Here is an 18,204-nt window from a genome sequence, read left to right as displayed (position 1 = left end):
CGTTTAAACTCATGGGTTTCCTCCTGCTAATCTATGTTATAGCAAACAGAGATGGCTAATCAAACAGCGAAAAAAGAAACCCAAAACTCCTATCTGTAATGCCACGTGCACTCATTTATTTATGAGCACAGTGCATACATACAAGGTTTTAGTCCAAAAGTGTGCACATTTGGAGAAACGTCCAACAATGACCCAACTTGGACGTCATCTTGACATTCATCGTTTGACCTTGAACTGGGTAATTTTTTTGGACGTCTATTGGTGCAGGAAATTTACATGATTAATATGTAGCCTAATATTTGTTTTATAGGGCCTATCAACATGATTAATACATAAAGGGTTCAGATGCAAAAGCCTCTAAGTGCCATCTGAAATTTTCTTCTAGAAAGATAATTTTTTATCAAGGTTGTATAATTAAGTTAAATAATTTCACTATTAATTACCTATTAATTGTCATTTAAATGAAAGTACTTAACTATACAGGCTTTATAAAAATTTCAGATGGCACTTAGAGGCTTTTGCATCTGAACTCTTCACATACAGATTATTTATAAACAAACACGATTTATTATGTGAATGCCTATTTATTTATTCAGGCCAATTTTTTTTTTTTTTTTTTTTTTTTTTTTTACATTTTCCTGTTTTTCTTTAACTGGTTTATTTAAAGTAGCCTAATCAAGTTATTTCTTTATGCATACATGTATTTTTTTCATGTATCTGTTTATTTATTTGGAAATGCAATTTGTGGGAAATTACAGTTCAGAAAATAATTTCATGGTAGCATATATTAGGCCTATGCTCCTTATTTCTAATTTAAAGGTGCCCTAGATTCAAAAATTGAATTTACCTCGGCATAGTTGTATAACAAGAGTTCAGTACATGGAAAAGACATACAGTGAGTCTCAAACACCATTGTTTCCTCCTTCTTATATAAATCTCATTTGTTTAAAAGACCTCCGAAGACCAGGCGAATCTCAACATAACACTGACTCTTACGTAACAGTCGGGATCATTAATATGTACGCCCCCAATATTTGCATATGCCAGTCCATGTTCCCAACATTATGAAAGGCATTACACAAGGGCAGCCAGTATTAATCTCTGGATCTGCACAGCTGAATCATCAGACTAGGTAAGCAAGCAAGGACAATAGCGAAAAATGGCAGATGGAGCAATAATAACTGACATGATCCATGATATCAAGATATTTTTAGTGATATTTGTGAATTGTCTTTCTAATTGTTTCGTTAGCATGTTGCTAATGTACTGTTAAATGTGGTTAAAGTTACCATCGTTTATTACTGTATTCACGGAGACAAGAGCCGTCGTTATTTTCATTTTTAAACACTTGCAGTTTGTATAATTCATAAACACAACTTCATTCTTTATAAATTTCTCCAACAGTGTAGCATTAGCCGTTAGCCACGGAGCACTATCAAACTCATTCAGAATCAAATGTAAACATCAAAATAAACACTGTACTTACGTGATTAGACATGCTGCATGATGAAGACTTTGTAAAGATCCATTTTGAGGGTTATATTAGCTGTTTGAACTTTTTTTATGTTGTTCAAGGCAAGCGCGAGCTCTTGGGGTGTAGAGCACGAGATTTAAAGGGCCACACACCCTGAATCGGCGCATTTATAATGATGCCCCAAAATAGGCAGTTAATGAATTAAAAATGAATTTAAAAAAATCAATGGGGTATTTTGAGCTGAAACTTCACAGACACGTTCAGGGGACACCTTAGACTTATATTACATCTTTTAAAAAAAAGTTCTAGGGCACCTTTAAAAAGAACCAACAACAGCTAAAGGACAGACCAGGGCTTTGGATTTCAACCAAAGAGACAAAAACATCACTCTGATTGGTCGAGGTAGCACATCATCATAACCCAACCAGTAAACGCCACTCTGATTGGCCGAGGCAACACAACAGACATTTTGTGCGTGTGTTCAACCATTGCAAAATGACGGCATATTGAAATGTGATTTATGTGTATTTGTATAACTGTAGTGTTGTAGTCCCATGTTTCCAGAGGGTGGAGGACATGTTTTCTGTGCCAATTAATTTTCCTGTAGCTTTGTTTGGCTCAACTTCTAGTTTCAACAGGAAGAGGGATGCATACAAAGGTATAATGTATTTCCTGTTGAAACTAGAAGTTGAGCCAAACAAAGCTAGAGGAAAATTAACTGGCACAGAAAACATGTCCTCCACCCTCTGGAAAGAAACATGGGAGCACCATTATAGAAGCTATAAAAACAACGTCCAAAATAAAATATGATGTTGAAAATACGTCCACAAACGACCACATTTGTACTATAAATAGCCCTTACACGGAGGTCCCATGGACGTCAACATTAGACGTGCGGAAGACGTCGAAAAAGACGTCGCCTGGCGTTACAAAAAACAACCCCTTCAATGGACGTCCAAAAATTACATGAAAAAGACGTCACTCCGACGTCACATTGCAGTGGGATAGCTTTTGCACAGTTTATAGGCAGCTTTAATCGCATGTTTGGTAATTTCATGACTTAACTTACAACAGAAGAACGACGGTCATTGCTTGTACTTTCTTTTGCGCTTTATTTAAGCTATAATAATTATGCAGCGTTTGTAATTAATTGCATTTGCGCATGCAATTCTTGAGTGCGCGCCACGAGCACAGTATAACGGCTGATTGGACAGTCATGTAAATTTTTCTGAGTTTTACCGACATAGCCTGACAACATCTCATCTGACCGCAGTTGAAATGTTGTTCAACTGAAGCTCACTCGTAGTCACCTGTAGTAGCCTACTGCTCTCGTTTTACTGGCACCTGGTGCTGAGGCGAAGCCGGAATGCGCGTCTGAAAATGTCCCGTTTGTTGTGTCGTAAAGAGACATTCTATATGAACGCAGCGTTTTACTTGGCGATGTTTAAAAAAACAAATCGCACCCTGTATAAAAAAATAAAAATAAAATATTTATATATATATATATATATATATATATAATATATATATATATATATATATATACATACATACATATATACAGTCAATCCAAAATTTATTCAGACACCTTGAACATTTCATTTATTATTACAGTTAACTTTAGTTAAAAAAAAAAATGGTAATAAAATATGACAAGATCTCAGAGTAAAACTGTGTCAGAAAAAAATAATCTTAAGGATGACAGATAACCCTTTTAAAAAACTATTTTTTGGATGACTGCCAAAGTTTTACAAGTTAGCCATGTCCCTGAAATAAGGCTGTCAAATTCCTTTCAGTAGAATAGAAGTAGAAATAGAATGTTGTTTCATCTGTCAGAAATCAATCAAGGTGCTCCATTACATTTATAAGCCTTTTGTTGGACACTTTATGTATTAAAGTTACATCGTTTGGTCATGTTCTCTGGAAAGTTATAGACATAGTCATGAAATTTTTATGTTTGTGGCTCTGGCTGCAGATGTTCTGCATTTTTTTTTTTTTTTTTTTTTTGGTTGTATTGTGCAATTGTGTGTACTTTTTCCATATGTGAATATCATGGATGAGCTGCTGATTTTCAAATAAACCATGCAATGCATTTAAGGTATTGTGAAACATAGGACCTACCTCAGTTTTTGGAAATTAGGGTATCTTAAAAGATAGCCCAAATAAAACATGTCAAGACATTCAATTACAAAAACATGTCAAGACATACAATTTAAGACACTGGTAATTATCAAAGTAAACAGAAAATGTAATTGAAAAGGCTGCAAAGATTGCAAAACCATTGAGACATAGAGCACTGACATGGCTTTGAGTGATCTTTCATTTAAGTGTATCAAATTATATTTTTAGCAGACTCTTTCTTGACCAAAATTACAGAGCAGGGAGAGAGTATAACATAAGAACTGTATTTGCCAAAAATGGAAAAAGCCATCAATTAGCCAACAATTAGCAACGTATTATTGGCTATGACTCAACATGGCATGTAACAAAAGGTCATCATTTGTTCAATGAACTCGTCTTATCATATTTTATGGCTTAGACTCACGCTTTTGGTTTCTGTGACTACTTAAATCTTCTATTAAGATACATTAAATTCACTCATGACAACTCTCAGAAGATTTTTAGGATAGTAATGGATATGACAATGTTAATGTATTTGGTCTTGGCAGAATAGATCTGCTACGCTGCTGCTGTAGATTATTGCTGTTGTTGTAGATTATTGCTGCTGCTGCAGAGCAAGTACAGGAACTTGCTACTGCCAATACATACGCAGATACACTGCTGTGAGTAAGACATGCTGCTGCACAAATAGCATATATCAGTAACCATAGCAGATCTAGACAGGTGGAGCTGGGGAAGGTGGAGGGTTTTAGAGGAACACTGAAGCACACTGCAAACTGCTCTAGTGAATGTAATCAACCAGCCATTTAAATGTGTGAAGCTGTAATTATCATCAGCTTGCGTTGAGACCCATTAGCCTGTGCCATCTACACTGTAAAAAATGAATGTAATTTTAACAGTAAAATATTGTAAAAATCTACGGGAAAAAAATTGTAAATAGGTTAACAGTAAGTTCCCGTATTATATACAGGGAAAAACTGTAAAAGCTCTGTCCAGACATTTATGCAATTTTCACAGTAAAATGCTGTACAATTATTATAAGTAAAAAAGACAAAATCAATGTATAATTTACAGTCAAAATCTGTAAACTGATGTTCCTACAATTCCCTGTGTGACACTCCACATTTGAAAGTATTTTGTTTAAATAATCATGTTTCTTAATAGTTTTTGTTATCAGTCATGTACATTAGGGTTTTATGTTACATCTTCTGGTGTTTAATGAATGTTTATTGCATTATTTAAGTGTTGTGGGTTACCATGATGGTGTTTTGCGTTTGGTGAATGACTCCGTCTTTATATTAGTATATACTTCAGCTTGTGGAAAAGCTGCTTGTGATGAACTCTGATTCTTAATGTGGCTTTCTCTTTTACCATCTGCATTATTATGACGCTTGTCAGTATATGCTAAAGGTACAAAACAGATTTTAGTAGTAGTGTGCATTGTTGACTTTATTGGTTTACATTCAAATTTTCTTAAATTACAGATTTATACTGTAAAATTTACAGGTTGTTCTGTAAATGTTTACACAGTTTTTCTGTATTTTTTACAAAATTATTCTGGCAACCACAAAAAAATTTTTTACAGTGTAGAGTTTCATGACTGAACTATGTATTTATATTATAGTTAAGGTAACAGTCATTATTTTGGTCAGAAGAATATATAGCCTACTAATTCTCAAATTAATCAATTGCATAATTAGCTATACCCAGCTATAATTTATAGTTGAGTAAATGTTCAACAAAAAAAAAAGTGGTCATGGATTTAGAGGTAGTTTGTACTCAAAGCAGACTATTGTTAGCAAATATTCCACAAAAGTCGTTTATTTAAGAAAATATATCTTTGCATGTTCATATACAGATGGATATGTACTGTAGGTGTGTAGCTTAATATATGGTGTCTGTTTTGCCACTCAGAAACTTCTCCATAACCGCTTCAGGGATCAACAGAGCTGCTCCTTCAGATCATGTTCTTAATGGTTTTTGCATTAAGTTCTCTAAATGTCTCTTAACATTCCTTGGAGGACAAGTTTTTTCAGCGTTTATCCGTTGTAAAATGTTTTGTAAGGTTTCCAGAAAAGTCTTTGCTTTTTTTTCTTTGTAGAGCTCACAGTCTGGGCATGACTTCATTGTGTCCTGTAACTTAAAATAGTATTATGTAAGATTAGTGCACTTGCAGATAAAGCATTTCCTGAGACAATAATAAATTATAATTCACAAAATCAACCATCCAGAACACACAGAATACCCTAGCAACCACATAGCAGTAAAAAATAAATCTATAAAATACCGGAAAAAGTATTAGCAGCTCATTACCTGGACATTATCCATTAATTTTATGGACATTTCCATTAAACCTAAAACAGAACTCAATGAAGTGCAAAATTCTAAATACTGGTAAAACATAAATAAAATAAATGCGTGAAATTCCGTTAAATTATACAGTAAATTGTGTCCAATTTTTATGGATTTATTTTTTTAGAGTGAGTCTATCTGTCTTTAGTATGAGACTGCATGGCCTAAAACACCTTCAAACTCTGACCATTTAAAACGACTTAAAACTGCTTCAAAATTCAAGCTTTTGAAATTACACTGAGAAAAAATGGTGTAGGATTAACTTTGAAAAAAATACTCAGAAATTGCTAGTAAATTTCACAAAGAATTACAATGAAATGACCAGTAACATTTTGAAATATAGCTGCAAGCAGCAATTACGGGGCCAAGCACAAAAACGGCACAAGAAGCCAGCCAACATGGATGTGAGCATCAGACCAACAGCAGCAGTGAGCAATTAGAAAAAAAAAGTTATTCGCATTTTTGTCAATTTTGTTGGCGCTGGTCCGAAACTTCTCAGGCTCCTTCAGGGCACTTTCCTGATGACCCATACCAAATTTATGAATTTTGGTCAAACCCATCAGATGTTATAAGCAAAAACAGCCATTTTTCATATCTCCACTCCAGTAGGGGGCGCTGCGCCGAAACACTGTATGATGCCTCAGGTCATGCTTGTGATGACACGTACCAAGTTTGGTCTGAATATGATAAAGCATTGCAGAGATACAGCTTCAAGAGTCATTTTTGCATTATGCCTCAAATTCGTTGCTCCAGTATACAAAAAAAGGTTTGACGAATCGACTTGAAATCCATAACTTTTTGTCAGCATGGTCTGAAGATCATACGGTTCAATTTTGGTGAAAATCGGAGCAACGGTCTAGGAGGAGTTCGAAAAAGTAGGTTTTTAAAGAAAAACAATATGGCGGACAGGAAGTTCAGCTGAATATGGCAAATTTGATATCTGTGTTCTCAGCATGACCCAAGGAATCTACTGAGACCAGTTTAATCGGTTTTACAATCGGTTAATATAGTCAAAAGTTATTAGCATTTTTGTACATTTTGTTATACCTTTTGACCACAAGGTGGCGCTGGTCCGAAACTTCTTATGCTCCTTCAGGGCATTGTGCTGATTACCCATACCAAGTTTCATAACGATACGCTAATGTGTTCGTAAAATACAGCATTTTAGCACAAAATTCAAAATGGCCGACAGCCAAAATGTCCGATATGGGAAAATTTGATATCATTTGACTCGGCATGATGCCCCAAATCCAACGAGACCAAATTCATGATTTTTGGCCAAACCCATCAGAAGTTATAAGCAAAAATAGCCGTTTTCTTATCTCCGCACCACTAGGTGGCGCTGCGTCGAAACGCTGCATGTTGCCTCAGGTCATGCTTGTGATGACAGGTACTAAGTTTGGTCTGAATACAATAAAGCGTTGCGGAGATACAGCCTTATGTCTATTTTCGCAAGCACTATGTACAATTCGTTTGCGTGTTTTTCGAAAACGGTTTGAGGAATCGACTTGAATTCCATAAATTTTTGTCAGCATGGTCTGAAGATGATCTGGTTCAATTTTCGTGAAAATCGGAGTAACGGCCTAGGAGGAGTTTTTCAGAAAATTCAAAATGGCGGAAAAATTTTCATGACGGAAAATGACGTCATGGGGTGCATTCGATTCGTCTTGACCCAAGGAATCAGAGGAAAGAATTTTGTTTCTAGCCCTTATGGTTCAAAAGTTATTAACATAAACATAAGTGCAACTTTGGACAGCTGGTGGTGCTAGAGGGATTGAGTTAGAGACTCCAAATTTGCTGTGGACAAAGGTCAGACTGTCCTCTAACTGTGTGCCAAATTTCACAAGTTTCCCGCAAGCGGTTCTATAGGCTGCCATAGACTTCAAGAGCGGAAGAAGAAGAAGAAACGGAAGAATAATAATAAAAAGAATGCCAACGGATACAATAGGTGCCTCTGCACCTTCGGTGCTTGGCCCCTAATTAAATGTGAAATGTTGAAATGGAAAGATTGAAAGATACTGTGATACTCTTTGTTTTATTTACAACTTTGAAAAATCTTTTTTTTTTTTCTCTCTTTCTTTTTTACAGTCTACTTCAAACTTTCTGGCTAGGCTTTCTACAGCAAACATCAGAGTTTGTTTAAAAAGTTTGCTATTCTTGCTTGTATTATGGGTTATTTACATCATTGGCATGCTGTAGATTATCACAAGAAATAATTTTCATCCCTTTTTATCCCTAAAAGCTCATCCCTTATTAAAAACAAATGGAAAACTTGAGCAGTAATACATTTACAGTAGCTGCCAAGCTTGCAAGCAAGCCATAATATTTAAAAGCATGTGAAACCCCAACTTCTGTATGAAACAATGGAAACAGTGGAAACAATGTTTGCTATTTCAGCTGTGTGACAGTAATGCGCCACATGCTATAAAAATCTGGTTGTTGATGCTGTTATTTGCAGGTATTGTTATGTGTAAATCGTATCTTAATTATGACCCATGTTAATATAAGAAGAGCTTTCCAGCGCTGGACAGACCTAAATGGGAAGGCCTGAAAATGGACACAGAGGTTGCACTGTTTCTTCTTTATATGTGAGTAACATTGATTTTGAGTGTTTGATTATATAGCGAAATGATCAGTTATTCTATTACGGAACGAACACAGCAGCAGTTTTGTTTTTTTCCATAAGTAGAATAGGGAAGGCGTAGGACATGCAGCGTAAGCATTTAGGAGAATACGGAAAGCGGAAGCACATGCAAGGTGTTAATTTGTGTTTATAAACCATATAAAGTTGTATTTTTTTTAAAATGACCAATCGTTTCGCTAGATAAGACCCTTATTCCTCGTCTGGTATCGTTTAAAGCCCTTTGAAGCTGCACCAAAACTGTAATTTTGACCTTCAACCGTCTGGAGGCAATTGAAGTCCACTATAAGGAGAATAATCCTGGAATGTTTTCATCAAAAACCTTCATTTCTTTTCGACTGAAAAAAGAAAGACATGGACATCTTGGATGACATGAGGGTGAGTAAATTATCAGGAACATTTTATTAATCCTTTAAGGTTTTTTCCTCATCTACTTGCCACTGTCTTTGGAACAATACATTGTGTATTGTGAGAAGTTCTATACAAATACATTGAATTGAATGATTTTCAGTTTGGTTGACTGTGATTAAATTAAAATTTTTTTTTCAATAACTTGAATAATAAAGAATAGTATTTTAAATAAGTATTTACTTCAATATAACTTGAAAATATCTATCTCTACAGTATTTGCATATGAGGGGAAATGTTGCTTAGTCACAGTAACTGACTGTATACATTATGTACAAGTATTACTGTAAACACCATAACATCTATTATATTAAAGGTTATCTGTTAATTACTATCTTGATTACAAAGCCACTAACAATTATACGCCTCAGAAATATAGAGCCACTTCTCTAATAATAGATGATCAGACTAATGAACTGAACTCACCTTATATTTCAGCTTCTTGAGAATCCTTAGTAGTTGCTGAGACAACCTGGCCACACTCTGGATTTCAACAAACAAAACATTCAGTTCCAATGCAAAACATGTAAGCACGGACCTGGAGCAGTTCTGTTAAAGGAGATGACACACCGATTATTAGCCTGTAGCAGCGGTGATGCTTAAAGACTGCATGTTCAGACTACAAAAACAAAACAAATTCGAACAAGGTCTACGACAGCAGCAGGAGCACTATTTACTTTAGAAAAAGCATCTGATTATTGATTGGATATTGCCAGGATTTAAACTGGGTGGGCCTTTGCAACATATGGCCAATAATTCAAACACATGACATACATCATACATCATTGTCAGCACTTCAACAGCGCTCAGAGAGAGGCATGCAGTTAGTGACTTTTAAGACATGAGAAACAACCTTAGTAGCAACAATGCAGACACACGCAGATAACATAATTAATTAATCAGTACATATTTTGCCTTAACCCTAAGTGATAAGTTATCTCAGTCCTTCCTTCCTGTGGAATGTGCTGTCTCGATACAAATTACACAACATCTTCAAATGTTGCTGAAACTAGTTTTCTGAAATGCATCAGTTAATGATTAAGAAAACATACTCTACTGAAATACAAACAAAGGACGAAAATATCCCAGCTGTTCTTCACAAAAAATTCTTGTATCAGTATGCAATATTATTCAATATAAGCACGTGCATATTAATGATATCTTTCAAAAACAATATATCTTGATCTAATTCTGAAGCAATTAAACTGCATGATCAGTTAGCTGATGAGTAACACATTGTATTGTCACAGGACAAAGAAAGACTCAAATGTCCCTTCAGGCAACTGCACAACAACCTTATACCTAGAACAGATTTTTGGCAGCCTATTCAGATCTCTTCTGATGTTTTTTCAGATAGTCTTTTGACAGCTCATAAAACTGTTTAAAATCACACACACCTCATAATCTGCTATAGTTGGTGTGTACAGCATGCAATCGTTTTCCTGTAATGAGAGAAACCACGCCTTAAACAGAAGCAGAGTAAGAACAGAATAGTCAGAACATTTCTACATATAAATTCATAAAGTAAAAAAAAAAAAGTGCTAAATAACAAAGTACCACTTTGCTCAGTTCCACTGTAATCCGTTTCACCATATCCACACTCTCTCTGCTGCATATTGATTGACACTTTATCTGTCTTGTCAACATGATCAGCACATACAGAAATAATGAAGTGAGGCACATGGAATAGTGGAGTAAATCTGTCCTCATATCAAATATCCAGCTCCCCCTCAGTACCAGATTTGTCATCAGGCCTAGGAAGAGATGGGGCGCTCTGAATGGCTACATTTCCACCTTTTTGGGGTTTGGTTTATTATTAGGTACACAGTGGAGCAAATAGCTGAAGACACATTCTGCCTGTAATATAAAGGAACAAGAGAGGGGAGAAAAAAAAAAGGAATACAAATTAATAGAATTAACAGGATTATTTCTTTAAAAGATGTCATAAATAAAATGAAGACTTTTACATGTACCTTATTCATTCTTATCTGTTATTTACTTTATTTAATGTAGAAGCCTATTTCATTTCAACAAACGATGTATTTGACAAATAAAACTTTCATAAACTGCAGTTGGCAGCAGACCTTTAGCATTAGACAAACCGTAGCACCAACCTACCTCATCAAACATTTCTGGAGGGAAACGCTGAACACATCCGTAGACAGAATTGCACATCCACGTGTACTCATTATGTAGAATAGTTCAGCGTGTTGACATCTGCCACAACTCCAAAGAAAAGCGAATCATGAATAAAATCTCCGTCAAAAACATCTGTTGATATGTTACATAATTAAATGTATCCGTCTTCATGAGCACTTCTGCGTAGTATAATCTCGACAGAATAGTGCAAAGCAGTGCAGTGGACTATGTTTATATACCGCCGCGTGATTGGGCTGGACTGTGTGTGTGAGTCATCCAAACATCTGCAGTGGAGCATTCGAAACCGAAAGGACTGTAGGCTATTATGGCGATGAAATACTATAAACTGAATATGTAATACGCATGTGCATGACGTAATCGTTCTCACAGATTCGCTTTTTTGGTGTTTACACGGAAACTGTTTTCGAAATCTTGCAATTTGAAACTGTTTTCATTCGTGAAGCTACATGAACGGCCAAAACGCATAAAAAGTTGTCTTGTAAAATGTCCTCTTAAACTGTTCCTTTTTCTGTGAGCCAGACAGCGCAACCTGCAGAAGTTCACAAACAAGTGGGATTTTCCATTTGTTCGTGTATCATAAAATTACAGCTTCTCGGCTAACTTCCTCTGAGAAATCGACTCCCCTCAGGAAATATCTGTGTCCGGATAACGTTTTATTTAGAGAGAGGGTTGTCCGACAGCCCGCTTCACTTTCACCATGGATAACGTTAGGCTATAATATAGCTAACCTTATTCTACAATAAGGAATATTATTCACAAGTGAAAAACATTAAAGACAGTTACCAGTCTTCAGGAGTCTTCTTTGGCTCAAATTTGGTCTTGCAACAGGACAATAATCACAAGCACAGCAGCAAATCTAAACCAGAATGGCTGAAAAGGGAAAAAATCGAGGTGTTACAAAGGCCCAGTCAAAGTCCAGACCTCAACCCAATTGAAATGCTGTGAGCTGTGCATAAACAGATGCACCTCACTGAACTGAAGCAATCTTGTAAGTAGCCTACTGATTCCAAAACAAGTCCAGCAATTGTAACTGCTATTTTGTGTTTAAAATTGAAAATAGCCTATTTTCAATTGTAAATGTTATGAGGGATTAATAGAGAAGGCATTTAACACAATTATATTGTTCAATTTAATTTTATCATTATTATATCAAATCTATGAAACTTATTGTCTTCTCACTACATCTAAAACAGTGTGTCCACAGAAAAGGGTTCAGTCATTCATATGCAATAAAATGGATTAAAAAATATTAACGATGAGAAAGACATGCGTCTTCCATAAGATTTCAAAGTTGTGTCCCCACTTTTTATCAACACCGTCAGACATTCATTAAGTGTTGAGCGCGCGAGCGTTCAAAGAAACTCTTCTTTGTCAATGAGCGTGCGAGCCTTTCAAAGAAACTCTTCTTTGCAGCTGAGCGCGTAAGCATTTCAAAGAAACTCTTCTTTGCCATTGAGCGTGCGAGCCTTTCAAAGAAACTCTTCTTTGCCACTTAGCGCGCGAGCCTTTCAAAGAAACTCTTCTTTGCAACTGAGCGCGTAAGCATTTCAAAGAAACTCTTCTTTGCCATTGAGCGCGCGAGCCTTTCAAAGAAACTCTTCTTTGCCACTTAGCGCGCAAGCCTTTCAAAGAAACTCTTCTTTGCCACTTAGCGTGCAAGCCTTTCAAAGAAACTCTTCTTTGTCATTGAGCGCGCGAGCCTTTCAAAGAAACTCTTCTTTGTCATTGAGCGCGCGAGCCTTTCAAAGAAACTCTTCTTTGCCACTTAGCGTGCGAGCCTTTCAAAGAAACTCTTCTTTGCCACTTAGCGCAGGAGCCTTTCAAAGAAACTCTTCTTTGCCACTTAGCGCACGAGCCTTTCAAAGAAACTCTTCTTTGCCACTTAGCGCGCGAGCCTTTCAAAGAAACTCTTCTTTGTCATTGAGCGCGCGAGCCTTTCAAAGAAACTCTTCTTTGCCACTTAGCGCGCGAGCCTTTCAAAGAAACTCTTCTTTGTCATTGAGCGCGCGAGCCTTTCAAAGAAACTCTTCTTTGCCACTTAGCGTGCGAGCCTTTCAAAGAAACTCTTCTTTGCCACTTAGCGTGCGAGCCTTTCAAAGAAACTCTTCTTTGCCACTTAGCGCACGAGCCTTTCAAAGAAACTCTTCTTTGCCACTTAGCGCGCGAGCCTTTCAAAGAAACTCTTCTTTGCCACTTAGCGTGCGAGCCTTTCAAAGAAACTCTTCTTTGCCACTTAGCGCACGAGCCTTTCAAAGAAACTCTTCTTTGCCACTTAGCGTGCGAGCCTTTCAAAGAAACTCTTCTTTGCCACTTAGCGCACGAGCCTTTCAAAGAAACTCTTCTTTGCCACTTAGCGCACGAGCCTTTCAAAGAAACTCTTCTTTGCCACTTAGCGCACGAGCCTTTCAAAGAAACTCTTCTTTGCCACTTAGCGCGCGAGCCTTTCAAAGAAACTCTTCTTTGTCATTGAGCGCGCGAGCCTTTTAAAGAAACTCTTCTTTGCCACTTAGCGCGCGAGCCTTTCAAAGAAACTCTTCTTTGCCACTTAGCGCACGAGCCTTTCAAAGAAACTCTTCTTTGCCACTTAGCGCACGAGCCTTTCAAAGAAACTCTTCTTTGCCACTTAGCGCGCGAGCCTTTCAAAGAAACTCTTCTTTGTCATTGAGCGCGCGAGCCTTTCAAAGAAACTCTTCTTTGCCACTTAGCGCGCGAGCCTTTCAAAGAAACTCTTCTTTGCCACTTAGCGCGCGAGCCTTTCAAAGAAACTCTTCTTTGCCACTTAGCGCACGAGCCTTTCAAAGAAACTCTTCTTTGTCATTGAGCGCGCGAGCCTTTCAAAGAAACTCTTCTTTGCCACTTAGCGTGCAAGCCTTTCAAAGAAACTCTTCTTTGCCACTTAGCGCACGAGCCTTTCAAAGAAACTCTTCTTTGCCACTTAGCGCACGAGCCTTTCAAAGAAACTCTTCTTTGCCACTTAGCGCGCGAGCCTTTCAAAGAAACTCTTCTTTGTCATTGAGCGCGCGAGCCTTTCAAAGAAACTCTTCTTTGCCACTTAGCGCGCGAGCCTTTCAAAGAAACTCTTCTTTGCCACTTAGCGCGCGAGCCTTTCAAAGAAACTCTTCTTTGCCACTTAGCGCACGAGCCTTTCAAAGAAACTCTTCTTTGTCATTGAGCGCGCGAGCCTTTCAAAGAAACTCTTCTTTGCCACTTAGCGTGCGAGCCTTTCAAAGAAACTCTTCTTTGTCATTGAGCGCGCGAGCCTTTCAAAGAAACTCTTCTTTGCCACTTAGCGCGCGAGCCTTTCAAAGAAACTCTTGTCATTGAGCGCGCGAGCCTTTCAAAGAAACTCTTCTTTGCCACTTAGCGCGCGAGCCTTTCAAAGAAACTCTTCTTTGCCACTGAGCGCGCGAGCCTTTCAAAGAAACGCTTCTTTGTCATTGAGCGTGCATGCTAAAGTGCCAGATAAAGTGTCTTTGAAGAGGCACAGTACTAGACATCAACAGCACACCATTCAAAGCCTTTTGCAGTTCTGCATTGAGAAGTTGCAGCTATTGATGCTGACCCTTCTCCTGCTCTGGCTGTCTGCTACAGGGGACAGTGTTTGAGTCAGGCTGACCTGTGCATTGCTAAAGGATGCTATCCTCCCACTCCCGGCAATCTGCAAGTTGACAGTGGTGGCATAACCGGTTTTTAATGTTGTTTGGGACCCTTGATTAATAACACTGCGAGCCTTTCAAAGAAACTCTTCTTTGCCACTTAGCGCACGAGCCTTTCAAAGAAACTCTTCTTTGCCACTTAGCGCGCGAGCCTTTCAAAGAAACTCTTCTTTGCCACTTAGCGTGCGAGCCTTTCAAAGAAACTCTTCTTTGCCACTTAGCGCACGAGCCTTTCAAAGAAACTCTTCTTTGCCACTTAGCGCATGAGCCTTTCAAAGAAACTCGTCTTTGCCACTTAGCGCACGAGCCTTTCAAAGAAACTCTTCTTTGCCACTTAGCGCGCGAGCCTTTCAAAGAAACTCTTCTTTGTCATTGAGCGCGCGAGCCTTTCAAAGAAACTCTTCTTTGTCATTGAGCGCGCGAGCCTTTCAAAGAAACTCTTCTTTGCCACTTAGCGCGCGAGCCTTTCAAAGAAACTCTTCTTTGCCACTGAGCGCGCGAGCCTTTTAAAGAAACGCTTCTTTGTCATTGAGCGTGCATGCTAAAGTGCCAGATAAAGTGTCTTTGAAGAGGCACAGTACTAGACATCAACAGCACACCATTCAAAGCCTTTTGCAGTTCTGCATTGAGAAGTTGCAGCTATTGATGCTGACCCTTCTCCTGCTCTGGCTGTCTGCTACAGGGGACAGTGTTTGAGTCAGGCTGACCTGTGCATTGCTAAAGGATGCTATCCTCCCACTCCCGGCAATCTGCAAGTTGACAGTGGTGGCATAACCGGTTTTTAATGTTGTTTGGGACCCTTGATTAATAACACTGCGAGCCTTTCAAAGAAACTCTTCTTTGTCACTGAGCGCGCGAGCCTTTCAAAGAAACTCTTCTTGCAACTGAGCGCGCGAGCCTTTCAAAGAAACTCTTCTTTGTCACTGAGCGCGCGAGCCTTTCAAAGAAACTCTTCTTTGCCACTTAGCGCGCGAGCCTTTCAAAGAAACTCTTCTTTGTCATTGAGCGCGCGAGCCTTTCAAAGAAACTCTTCTTTGCCACTTAGCGCGAGAGCCTTTCAAAGAAACTCTTCTTTGCCACTTAGCGCACAAGCCTTTCAAAGAAACTCTTCTTTGCCACTTAGCGCACGAGCCTTTCAAAGAAACTCTTCTTTGCCACTTAGCGCGCGAGCCTTTCAAAGAAACTCTTCTTTGCCACTTAGCGCACAAGCCTTTCAAAGAAACTCTTCTTTGCCACTGAGCGCGCGAGCCTTTCAAAGAAACGCTTCTTTGTCATTGAGCGTGCATGCTAAAGTGCCAGATAAAGTGTCTTTGAAGAGGCACAGTACTAGACATCAACAGCACACCATTCAAAGCCTTTTGCAGTTCTGCATTGAGAAGTTGCAGCTATTGATGCTGACCCTTCTCCTGCTCTGGCTGTCTGCTACAGGGGACAGTGTTTGAGTCAGGCTGACCTGTGCATTGCTAAAGGATGCTATCCTCCCACTCCCGGCAATCTGCAAGTTGACAGTGGTGGCATAACCGGTTTTTAATGTTGTTTGGGACCCTTGATTAATAACACTGCGAGCCTTTCAAAGAAACTCTTCTTTGTCACTGAGCGCGCGAGCCTTTCAAAGAAACTCTTCTTGCAACTGAGCGCGCGAGCCTTTCAAAGAAACTCTTCTTTGTCACTGAGCGCGCGAGCCTTTCAAAGAAACTCTTCTTGCAACTGAGCACGCGAGCCTTTCAAAGAAACTCTTCTTTGCCATTGAGCACGCGAGCCTTTCAAAGAAACCCTTCTTTAGGCCCTTTCACACAGGACGCAGTATGCGCTGCGAAACACATTTGTTTCAATGGCTTGCGCCGCACGAGGACTGCGTCGACCAAAGCGCACACGCAGCGGAGCGCAGCTTGCGTGCACGCCGCGGTCAAAGTTCAAAATAGTTCAACTTTTGCCGCTGCCCTCTGTGAAGATTACCCGCGCGATCAATAGCAACGGGGCATCCAAACAATCGGAAAGCAAAATGGATGAACAGCTATTTACTGTGTTGGAATTTCCTGAGCTATACAATACAAGTTTGCTGGTCGTATAGAGACATCGGGTGAAAAGCTGTGTCATGGAGACATGACAAACACTGTCAAGCTGCTCTCTTTCTTCTTCTTACAAGCAGGGCTATTGCTATCGCACGCTTCTTAGCACGAGACATATACTTTGCCAGAGACATAAAACTCCGCCTACTGTGCTCTGGCCAGCGCAGCGCAAATCGCTTTGTATCTGAAGGGCTGCGCTGAACCCAGCGGCGAGCGCAGCGCATACTGCGTCCTGTGTAAGGGCCATTTGCCCGTGAGCGCGGACAGACGCGTTCGCGGCGCATGCACACGCGCACTGTCCTTAGTCAAAAAAAATCGGCTGCACGCGGCTACTGTTCAGTTCAGACTCAGAGAGTCAAAGCTAATTTGCAGTCTAGTAAACGTTTCTTGCTTGCGCCGACTGAAAACACACGAGAAACACCGTGAGACAGGAGAGACTCGGACATTGCAGCGCTGAACTGTCCATGCATGTGGATTTGGATAAAAAAGTTAATCGCTTTGATGCCCGTGCCTGAACGCTATTTATCCCTTCACAGTGGCGTAGTATAGCGGACGGGCACGCAGGGCTATTAAATTATTCTTATTATTAGCATACTACTTTATTAATGCAATTCATTTGTTCATTTGCCCGGCGATATCATAGTGCATCACATCACCGCATAACCCCTTTTTTTCTCACTATGGGCCACAAGGGAAATATTAAGAAAATGAATTAGATTCATCCTCTCTAAGAGAATATGCGCCTTCAATGCAGCGTGCCAAAATCTCAGTCAGTTTTTACTTTCAGTTTCTGTAGTGAATAATTGACTCGAGTTTGAGATTTCTTCACCCGCATAACTCTCACGCAGAGTTTGCACATTGTTTGTGTGATATATCCACTAGCTCGCCTTCATGGTTTAAAATGGAAATATTTTCATTATTGCTACGTGATCTTTATCATCAGTTGCTCGCAAAATGATGGACACTGATTCACATATCGTCCACGTCATTTCCCGTGATAATAACATTAAATAAATTATTAAATAAATGAGTAAATAAGCAAACTTAAACTTGTTTGCTTAAAATTTCTACGAGTAATTTGCTGATGCAGGTAAAAAAGGCGTTTTGTACCTCCAAATATATATATATACACACACACACACACACACACACACACACACACACACACACACACACACACACACACAGTATACTAAATTTACTATAGTATGGTTCAAAATCACTATAGTATTTACTATAAATTACTATAGTATTTTTTCATGTAATAAAATCAGGGAATATCATGGGCAGCTGTCACTCTGAGGGACCCCCTTTTCCACCTCT

The 18,204-nt window shown here is 38.8% G+C and overlaps 1 protein-coding gene across 3 annotated transcripts; it reads right to left on the bottom strand.

Annotated features, from left to right (window-relative positions):
* Window positions 1-5,017: 5,017 nt before the first annotated feature.
* il15l (interleukin 15, like) lies at window positions 5,018-11,385 on the bottom strand. Of its 3 annotated transcripts, none has more exons than XM_067365995.1 (5): window positions 11,115-11,383; window positions 10,554-10,853; window positions 10,394-10,438; window positions 9,423-9,545; window positions 5,018-5,728 (listed from the first exon to the last, which is right to left on the bottom strand). In XM_067365995.1, exons 2-5 carry the CDS (start codon window positions 10,743-10,745, stop codon window positions 5,558-5,560), a joined length of 531 nt encoding a protein of 176 aa, XP_067222096.1. In that variant the 5' UTR covers window positions 10,746-10,853; window positions 11,115-11,383; the 3' UTR covers window positions 5,018-5,557. The 3 variants fall into 3 exon arrangements, with proteins under 3 accessions (XP_067222096.1, XP_067222095.1, XP_067222097.1); XM_067365994.1 differs by having other exon boundaries at window positions 5,018-5,734; window positions 11,115-11,382; XM_067365996.1 differs by having other exon boundaries at window positions 5,718-8,926; window positions 10,394-10,459; window positions 11,115-11,385.
* Between the last annotated feature and the right edge of the window lie 6,819 nt (window positions 11,386-18,204).

The sequence above is a fragment of the Chanodichthys erythropterus genome, chromosome 17 (assembly GCF_024489055.1).
Source record: "Chanodichthys erythropterus isolate Z2021 chromosome 17, ASM2448905v1, whole genome shotgun sequence".
NCBI classification, from domain to species: domain Eukaryota; kingdom Metazoa; phylum Chordata; class Actinopteri; order Cypriniformes; family Xenocyprididae; genus Chanodichthys; species Chanodichthys erythropterus.
Note: the sequence above shows the minus strand (reverse complement) of the source record. Positions and strands in the feature narration are given on the sequence as shown.

What these genes read in the sequence shown, in the direction of transcription:
- il15l (XM_067365994.1), bottom strand. Translation starts at nt 10,745, where the DNA reads ATGACAAATCTGGTACTGAGGGGGAGCTGGATATTTGATATGAGGACA. An exon ending in CAGTGGAACTGAGCAAAGTG is followed by an intron (nt 10,439 to 10,553) that starts GTACTTTGTTAT and finishes CTCTCATTACAG; the next exon opens with GAAAACGATTGCATGCTGTA. An exon ending in TCAAGAAGCTGAAATATAAG is followed by an intron (nt 5,735 to 9,422) that starts GTGAGTTCAGTT and finishes TACTATTTTAAG; the next exon opens with TTACAGGACACAATGAAGTC.